Source organism: Nannospalax galili, unplaced genomic scaffold, assembly GCF_000622305.1.
Source record: "Nannospalax galili isolate Female #2095 unplaced genomic scaffold, S.galili_v1.0 scaffold328, whole genome shotgun sequence".
In the NCBI taxonomy this organism is placed as follows: domain Eukaryota; kingdom Metazoa; phylum Chordata; class Mammalia; order Rodentia; family Spalacidae; genus Nannospalax; species Nannospalax galili.
The window spans coordinates 971,077-981,338 of NW_008358342.1; the positions used below are offsets into that span (position 1 = coordinate 971,077).

A 10,262-nucleotide genomic window follows, 5' to 3' on the forward strand; every position below is an offset into this window, starting at 1 on the left:
GTCACAGTCAGTTACTTTCTGAGCTCCTTGGCATCTGAGCATGGATATAAAGTCATCAGGTAGATTTCAATGGTAATGTTTTTCACATCTACAAATTATTAAGGAGCAAATTTTTATGCTTTGAAGAATTATTTCTTTTCCTTTTTTTTTTTTTATTTATTTATACACCCACTTCCCAGGTAGCACCCTCCCATAGCCTCCCTCCCCCGACTAGAGCCCTTATACTCTGATATGCCTGCTACTGTCTGCTGTGCTGTCGGCACTGCCAGCCATTCCCCACTACTTGCCCTTCTGGTGGATCTAGTCAGCCTATCTAGAGGATACTTTTATCTTGGGGGCAATCGACAGCCACCTAACTGGACTAAAAGCCCACTCAATGGGAGAAAACTCGTGTGGTACTGTAAACACAGCCAAATACACAAGGCTGGAGAGGTCACAGATCTTACAGAAAACCCCACTGTCACATCCCTAGACTAATTTCTTACCATGTGAAAAATATATGTATTCTTATATGTACAGACAAATATCCCCGTCACCACTCATCAAAAACTTCTTTTGCAGACGGAGACTACTACAGAGTACCACAACTATATACATGGACATTGTCTGTGAACTGCCCAAGCCTAAGCGGCACACCTACAATGCAATGTCTATGTCTAAGGCTCATGGAACACAGAATTAGGGTTAAGGAACATAGAACTAGGGGTAAAGAGGACACTAAAGAATATCTCAGTTCTCATTAATGAAGCTCCCTCATGTGACAGAGGCCCAGGAACACAAAATGTCACAAATGGCCAAAGCATAGAAATTAAGAGTTGACAGAATGCTGTTCCTTGGACAGGACTCTTAATATTAAACTTCACCCACTCAGGGCTCAGGGAACATTGTGGAAGAGGGGGAAGGAAGATTGTAAGAGCCAGGGAGGAGGTGTATGACCATATGGAAAGAGAGTCCTACAAGCTCCTAGGACCCTGCTCATATGAATCTTCAGCAATGGTGTCAGCATAAACAAGTCTTATGCAAACTCAAGCAGACAAAAACCCAGCATAGAATTGGGGAAATGGACAGCAGAAATACTGGCAACTGATTACTGCTAAGCAAGGAAGAGCTGGTCTTCCTAAAGCGAAGGACTCTAGGTAAGCTGTCTAAATCTCACTCAGTAGATGAACTTGCAACTGACGAATGTCGGGGACACTAACTTGACACAATAGGCCTTAACACAAATGACAGAATGTATAGGAGGGTGCCAGCGGGGAAGGGGGTATAAAAATGATTACGATTGAAATGTTCTGTATAAAATACACAAAAATTCAATTAAAAAAGATTTATGCGTTAAAAGCTTTGGAATAGATCCTGATAGATGTAAATTTTTTTGTTTGTCTGTTTTGAGACACGGTGTCATGTGGCCCAGGATAGCTCTGAACTTGCTATGTGGACAGGGATGATCTTCAACTCCTGATCCTCCTGCCTCCAGCCAGCATTATAGGCAAATTCCACTGGGCCTGGCTATACAGCTGTAATCTTAAGTTGTAAACTGATGAGATGATCATTTACTTGCAGTTACAGAAGTAGTGTTACTGATCTGCAGTGTTACTGGTATGCAGTCACAGATCTCAAGATACAGAGGACACCCTTGAATAGCTCTTTGTGGGAAAAGGACCAGTTATTTCAGCTTTCTATATCAAATATCCAGGACCGTGCCAAGCACACAGTTACAGTTGTCTGAAGTCCTATTAAAAAATTAACATTATATCTAAAAAGAAATATATTCTAATTGTAACTTTAAAATAAAATTGGAGGTAAAGTTATTTTTTAAAAAACATTTGAGATGATTATATAGTATCTTTCAAAAATGTAAATAGTCTAATTTCCTCAACTGAGGTCAGAAATGCAAATGTATTGACTATATTCAACTAGTTCATAGCAATCACCATAAGAAACAATTCAAGGCATTCTCACCTCTTGGATTTGCATCCATATCTCCAGATGTTAGGCCAATTAAGTTGGGGCGTTGTGTCTGTGTTCTTGAAAAGAACTGTCTGTACTGTGACCTACCAGAACTGGTAATACTAGGAGCTTCTGGGTTATAACCATCCGGTTCATATGTATCTGAGAAAAAAAGAAAACACTTAATAGCAAATTAGAGGATCAAATCATTTATCATTACTTAAAAATGATTGGCTGCTAAAAATGTACATTCTTCAACAAATATAGTCACATCAATCCATATATATTTTTCTTTGAGTTACAATATAAAGACCTTTGTTTTATAAGTGAAAGAAAACAACACTATTGTCACAAAACTTATTTTCCAGATTCATTTAGTCACGTCTATCCGATATTAATCACCTAAGCCAAACTTCAATGCACATTTTTCCCATACGTGAACACCGTATATATAAAAGATTGCTAAGTTCTGTATCTCATCAATTCCTAGGTACTTCTGTAATCAGGAGGGAGGGAAAAATCAATTTATTTGATTTTTTTTTAAGTTGGAGAGAGAATAGCTAGTTTCCTATTCAAAGTATATTTCAAATAAGAGGTAGATAAGACAAATTTTTTAATTATCTTAACACACTACTAACCAATACACTTTTATCATACTTCTTGCATTTTTCTACAACAAAATTTTAATTCTAATGCTAAATAACCATTTTATCAGTGTTAAAAGCAATTCTGAAAGAAAAAACAAAACAGAAAGCATGCTTCACTCTACAGCAAATCAAAGAGTAAGACACCAAAGATACTGGTTTTCATAATTATGATTGAAAAGTACTTGTGTTTCTTTCCTTTCATTCTTAATGGAAAAACACGTTAAGTCATTCATACAAAGTTTAAGCTACAAGATCAGCTTCATTAAAATCACAAATGAGGGCTGGAGAGATGATTCAGTGGTTCCGAGGACTGACTATTCTTGCAGAGGACCTGGGATTGATTCCCAGCACCCACATGGTGGCTACGAACTGTCCTTAACTGTCCTTAACTCCAGTTCCAGGGGAATCCAAAACCCCTTTTTGACCTCCGCGGAATTGCACAACATGGGTGTACTTATCTTACCTACATGTAGGCAATACAAACATACACATAAAATAAAAATAAAATATTAAAAAAAAAAAAGATCGCCGGGTGTGGTGGCGCACTCCTTTAATCCCAGCACTCAGGAGGCAGAGGCAGGCGGATCTCTGTGAGTTCAAGGCCAGCCTGGTCTACATAATGAGTTCCAGGACAGCTAGGGCTGCAGGGAGACCCTGTCTCAAAAAGACCAAGAAAAAAAAAAGATCACAAATGATCCCCTCACTGGTGAAATGTCTCAGGTCTCAGTGGTTAAGAGCTCATACTGCTCTTCCAGAGGACCTGAGCTTGGTTCCCAGCACCCACATCGGGTGACTCACAACTGCCTGTAACCCCAGCTGCAAGGAATCCAACAACCTCTTCTGGACTCCGTGAGTACCTGCATTCAATGTACATATATCCACACACAAGCACATCACATACACATAATTAAAAATAATAAAATGATGCCCCCATTAGGAACCTTCCTGACCTCTAAAGGCAGCTGTCTAAATAAAGCCCCTGTCTAAGTAAGCTGCACTAAGATTCAGAGGTCCCCAGTGTGGCAAATGTCATTCAAGTCATCTTAGATTAAACCTTGCTCCTGAATACTATATTTCTCCTAACTTCAGGTTTCATGAGCATATTCTCTCCTTGTACAAACATCAACTATGAGTCTAAAACAATCAAATGTCATTGAAACACAACTGAGGGGGCTGGAGAGATGGCTCAGCTTTGAGGCTGAATGTTAAGCCTTGAAACTGAAATACAAATCCTGTAATAGGAACAACACTGTTCAAGTAATTTATTACACCATCCATCCTCCTCTGAGAGGGTAGCACAAACCATCCATGTAATTAATTTTCAAAATAATTTATCATTTTTGAGAATTAATTTTTAATTTATTGATATTCTTTCTGAACCACACCATGAGCTGTTTTCAAAAGGAGAAGGGAAAGGAAGTAGAGAAAAGGTGGAGAAGATATACTGAGCAGGAGGTCCAGGACACCCGCTATCTCAGTTGTATTTCTTTAAAAATATTTTATTTATTATTTCTATTTTATATGTATGTGTGTATTGTCTGCATGTTGGTAAGTGCACCCATCTCATGCAATGCCTGTGGAGGACAGAAGAGGCTGTCAGATCCCCTGGGACTGGAGTTACAGACAGCTGATAGCTGCCATGTGGGTGCTGGGATTCGAACCCAGGTCTTCTCCAAGAACAGCCAGTGTTCTTAACTGTTAAGCCATCTCTCCAGCCCCCTACATCTTATTATCTTATTAATTTATTTATTTTTATGTGTATGTTTGCCTTCATGTATGTAAATGTACTCAGGCAGTGCAATGTCCACAGAGGTCAGAAGAGGGTATCATCACACTTCCTGGAACTAGAGTTACTGAGGCTGTTAGCCACCATGTGGGTGCTAGAAACCAAACCTGGGTCCTCTGCAAGGGCAGTCAATGCTCTTAACCGGTAAGCCATCTCTTCAGCCCCTCTATCTTATTTTTTGAAGTAAGATCTCTCACTAAGAATGGAGGTCACTCATTTGGCTACACTGGCTGGCTAGTAAACCCCAGGTCCTTCCTGACTCTGCCTCCCCAGCAATGGGCTTGTAAGTGTGCAAACACTATACCTGGCTTTTTATATGGATCCTCCAAAGAGTACCAAAGTCAGGTTCTCTTACTTTTGAGGTAAGCCTTACACCAACTGACCCATCTCTCTACTCTCAAGTTTTTGTTTCTTTAAGTCAACAAGACAGAATTATTACTGAGAGAAACACGTGCTGTAATAGCATATAGCTTAAAAGCAAATCCTACCTACTTGCTTATTAGATTGAAATGCATTAAATGTCTGAGATATAGTTTGAAGATGATACATTTAAAAAGCAGATTCCATCGTTATATTGACTCTAAAAATTATGTTTAATAACAAACTTTTTGTCATCATTTAAGCAAATCAGCAAATTATGGTAAAGAGTTTTCAATTATTACTTAGTACTAGTAACAGAAACTTTCCCATAGTTAAGGCTACAAAGTTTTTCAAGTTGTATAATCAAATAATCCTTTTCTAAAAATCACTGGGAATACAGAGAATAAACTTGAAAGTTTTTTAATCAGGCCGGGTGTGATGGTGCACACCTGCAATCCTAGCACTCAGATTCCAAGTTTAAGGCCAATTTGGGTTATACAGAAAGACCATGTTATTTTTTAAGCCCTGTAGTTAATTACGATAAACTGAAATCTAAAGGCAAAGTGAAAAATTATCTTCAAAAAAGAATCTCACAAGACGCTAACAAAGCACTTCACAGATCTTCAAAAAAACATGTCAATAGGTGAGTTTCCAAGAATACTACATTATATGCAATCAGTTCCTACAACAGGGAGGGTGGGGGACAAACATGTTTATCGATCACCAGCAAGAAATCAGATGTTTGTGCTTTATTTTAAGAAAAAATTACCCTATTTTTTTCTTATAATATATAGTTAATTAATCAGAAAACACTCAGATAGTCTCTTCCTGTCTACCTGATTAGGAATTACACCAAGAAGTATGACTGTAACAAGGCACTGAAAGTAAATACAGAGGATAACAGAGATGACAGACACTGGGAGCCTAATCATCTAGCAACCACTAGGGACAAACCAAAGAAACAGAGAAACAGAGCTTTAATGGGAATTCGAGATAGATTAGGGTGCCAGGTCATCTGCTAGACTGACCAACTTAAGTTAGAAAAGACCAGTGAGGAGGATGGCCATCTGTAACAAAGCTTACCTGGGACCAGAGGGGTGGGACTGGAGACTGAGGTATGATACCCAATGGAGGATCCCATGAGGTTTCGAGGTGGCACCAAACGAGCTGCCAATAGAGGAGGTGGTGTCCCCAACTGAAGTCGCTCAGATGCAGCAGCACCATGTTCACGAGAATACATGGGCTGTCCTACAGAGGAAAGAATTGGAGGGCAGCTGGGATTGAGAGTCACAAGTTTGCTTCTCTGAGGTAATGGTGTACTTCCTGAGAGCCAAGAACAAAGAAATCACAACAACAGGAATAGTAGTGGAGAAAGATGTTAGAGATTCTAACTCAAGAAAGCACAGACACACAACTGGTTAGGAGGCACCAAGGTATAAAGTGAGGAAGAATTAGGCAGTATTGAATGATCTGTTTTTTAGAATCTTTTCTTTTTATGTATTAATTTCTTAAAGATAGGGTCTCATGTATCCCAGGCTTTCCTCAAAGCTGAGGCTGGCACTGAATTGCTCATCTTAGGCCTCCACCTCCCAAATGTTGGGATTGCAGGTATGCATCACACCTGACTTTCAATCTTTTAGAATCTTAAATGGAATAACTATTTGCTAATTTTATCTAAAACTGATCGACCAAATCAAGTTAGAGAAAGAAACCCTGAGCTATTATTCACATAGAATCTTGTATTAATGAGCCATGCAGCTAGGAAGGTTGTCACATGTATATCCCTCTAATCACAAAATTTCAAGTTTGCACAAAACACATTCCCATATCTAAGAGCAGGGGGGAAAAAAAAAGCAAGGAAAACAAAACAAATCACCATTGACAAATCCTCACAGAGAATAAGAATGTTCAAAAGAAAACAAATTAAACAAGAAAATGAAAATTTGTTATCACCACAAAAAGGCTGATAACAAAGAAAGAAGAAAAAATGGATAAAAACACAAACAGACCAGCAATGGATATATGGAATGATCCTGGCTATTAGGAGCCATATTTTGAAAGAAAGTACATGTATTATGTATGTACAAGTTTGCAGACACAATGAAGTTCTGTACAATAGGGTTAGAAAAAACAAAGTACCACAGGGCAAAGTATTCCTTTGGTTTCCATTTAGTATTTCTGACAACATAACAAGGCAAGGCATATAAATTTATAAGATTTGGCCAATGTTTTCTACCCCAAAGCCAGATGCTCACTATAGCACAAGACACAATAAAGAAAACTTAGAAAGCTTTAATATGTCATCAAAGGTACTTACAAATATAAAATTCAACAAGATTTTTAAAACACCTTATTAGGGCACACCATCAAGAAACTACTTGATTTCACAGTGAGAAGAAATAAATATGCTAAAATTCCCTGCCCTTCTCTTTCCACGTGCATGAGAAAAGAGGGATGTGATAAACTACAATGTAACTACACAACTACACATTTAATACCAATCTTTACAAAATTTATGTTTAAAAGGACTCAACCAATTGCTACACTGCAATGACAATTTAACATATCTTTAGTAATATGAAAACAGTTCTAATCATATCCTACTGCAGAGCATTCTCTGTAAAGAATGATCAATAAGCAGAATCAAGTAGAATGCTTGAGAGAAAAATAAAAGGAAATACAATGTCAACCTATAGAATTCCTTTAAATTTATGATACACCAGGAAATATCCTAGTATATCTAATTATTAAATAATTGTACTGTAGACTAAAAGACTAGTTTGCACAATGTCCTTTTTTAAAACCACAGACAACAGGAAATTCAAACATTGAGAATGTTGGCTGTGGGTGGGTGAGATGGCTCAGTGGGTAGACATACTTGCGCCATACCTCATGACCTGAGTTCAATCCTCAGAGCCATAAGATAGAAGGAAAAAACTGAGTCCTGTAGGTTGTTCTCTGACCTCCATGAATGACATGGCAAGCACGCCTTCGAACACACACACACACACACACACACACACACACACAAATTTTTAAAATGTAAAAGATGGCTGTTTATTCAAATGAAACTTGATTTTCTTAACATTTAATTGCGATCTCAAAATAATACTACTAAAAGAAACACAAGATTGTTTAAACAAAGGGCTTATTATAAATAAGAACAGGTAATTTACACTAGTGTACAATCATATCCCTTACCCTCAGAAGCAAGATAACTATCAAAGACTGGCATGCCAAAAATAAGATAAAAGGAAAAAAAAACAAAAAAACAATAGGCCGGGGGTGGTGGTCCACCCTTTAATCCCAGCATTTGGGAGGCAGAGGCAGGCAGATATCTGGGAGTTCAAGGCCAGCACAGTCTACATAGTGAGTGCCAGGCCAGCTGGCAGGGAGACCTTGTTTCAAAAAGACCAAAAAAAAAAAAAAACCCAGGAGCTAACAAAGAGATCATAAAACCTGAATGCCAAAAAGGAATACAATGGAGTGGAATAGACTATATTAAATGTAGTTTTAAAAACTTTATGAGCTCATAATGATACTTTAAAAAAATCAGTAGCCCCCTCTGGAAGAAAACTAACTCATTCTGAAAATAGCTAAGTTGAAGGAACAAGTGCTTATCCAGTCTCACCTATAAAAACTATATTTCAGGTTAACTAAAAGGTCAACTGTCTAGTTTAACATTCTTATAAACATCAGTAGTGAATGTAAAAACTGTTGAATTAAGAGTACCAAATCAGCAACAGATCTAGGCAATGGTCAAATGTAGCTGCTGGAACTACGAGCAATTTTCAAGTAAGCATACACACTGAGTACACGGTGTGACACAAGTATCATATCATGACCATCATAGGGCAATACATCTAGAAAATATTCTTCCCAAAAGCAAAAAAGAGAAAGTATCAATCTAATCCAGTCCCCAATTCTAAGTTACAGAAAATAGAGGGACGGTGTGTTTTAAGGTATACTATGAGACACTCTGCCAACTTTAGGACAAATGATCTGTTCCTTTAACAAATAAATATCTCACACATACAAAAAAAAAAAGAGGCAAGGAAAACTGTTATAGAAACTTATCAAGTAATTATAATGTGTAACCTCATTTGGACACAGCTTCAAATCAATTAGCTGAAAAGGCAAATTAAGGATACAAAAGGCGTTTGGCACGGTGGGGGATATATGAGTTCCAGGCCAGCTGGGGCTATAGTGAGATCCTGTCTCAAAAATAAACCCCCAAAACCCAAACAAAACACTACCAAAAGAATACAATTGGCAAATTCAAACACTAAATGGATACCTGACAATCAACAGTAAACTGAGAGATGTGAGGTTGAGTGTGATAATCATGTTGCAACTTTGTGTGTAGTCTTTTTTTAAAAAAAGAAAAATCTTGTGTTGGGAGGTAGGTATATGATACGGGGAGGAGGTGCATGCTAAGGTATCACATATAGAAGCTAGAGGACAACCTCAGGACTGGTCCTCAGCTTCCACTGAGACAGGGTCTCTCTCTTGTGCATCTGCCAGTCTAGCTGACTTGTGAGATTCTTTGGAATTCATTTGTCAGTGTAGACCTGGGGATTCACACAAGTGCTACTGCTCCAGGCTTTACATGGGTTCTGGGAATTTGAACTCAGGTTCTCAGGCTTGTACAGCAAGTGCTTTTGTTCACTGAGCCATCTCCATAGCCCTTGTCCTTATCTTATAAAGACACGTATTTTTTAAAATTACATTTTTTTGGGGGGGGGGTCTTTTTGAGACAGGGTCACTCTGTAGCCCTAGCTGGCCTGGAACTCACAGAGATCTGCCTGCCTCTGCCTCCCAAGTGCTGGGACTACAGGCGTGTGCTGCCACGTCTGGCCTTAAAAAATTACATTTATTTGTGTGTGTACACATGCCACAACATGTGCATGGAGGTCAGAGGCCAAACTGTGGGAGTTGATTCTCCCCTTCTATCATGTAGGTCCCAGCAATAGAACTCAGACTGTCACAGGCTCGGTGGGAAGTGCCTTTAACTACTAAAGCTTCTTGCCAGTCCTAAAAAAAGATGTTTTTAAGGATGAATGTCATATTTAAGACTTATTCTAAAATCAAGTCAGAAGACATGTTTATTATTTTTATTTTATTTTACGTGTATGAGTGTATTTGCCAACATGTAAATGCACTTATATTGTGCAATGACTGCAGAGGTTAGAAGAGAGCACTGGATCCCCTGGAACTGGAGTTACAGTTGTTAACTGACATGTGGGTGCTGGGATTCGAACCCAGTTCCCCTGCAAGAAGAGCAGCCGGTGTTCTTAACTGTTGAGTCATCTCTCTAGCCTCCCCTCATCCATTTCTATACTTTTATTTATTATTTTTATACATTATTTTATTATTTTATACTTTATTTTATTATTTTTATATTTTATTTATTTTATTTATATTTTTATTTTATTTTTTATTTTTTTATTTTTTAATTTTAATTTTTTTTTACAATTAAATTAGTTCTATGATGTAAGTACAGTTTTATTCCCATTGTGCAC

At 37.9% G+C, this 10,262-nt stretch overlaps 1 protein-coding gene across 4 annotated transcripts in view; it reads right to left on the reverse strand.

The window, feature by feature from the left end:
- The window catches only part of Rbm27 (RNA binding motif protein 27), a 102,497-nt gene that overhangs the window by 39,319 nt on the left and 52,916 nt on the right, over positions 1-10,262 (reverse strand). For 2 of the 4 annotated variants that reach the window (XM_008821638.3, XM_008821637.3), the window contains exons 9-10: positions 5,824-5,988; positions 1,960-2,109 (exon numbers count right to left, since the gene is read on the reverse strand). In XM_008821638.3, coding sequence (XP_008819860.1) covers positions 1,960-2,109; positions 5,824-5,988 — 315 coding nt within the window. The remainder of the gene's footprint in view (positions 1-1,959; positions 2,110-5,823; positions 5,989-10,262) is intronic. The other 2 variants (XM_008821640.3, XM_008821639.3) reach the window with 1 other exon arrangement.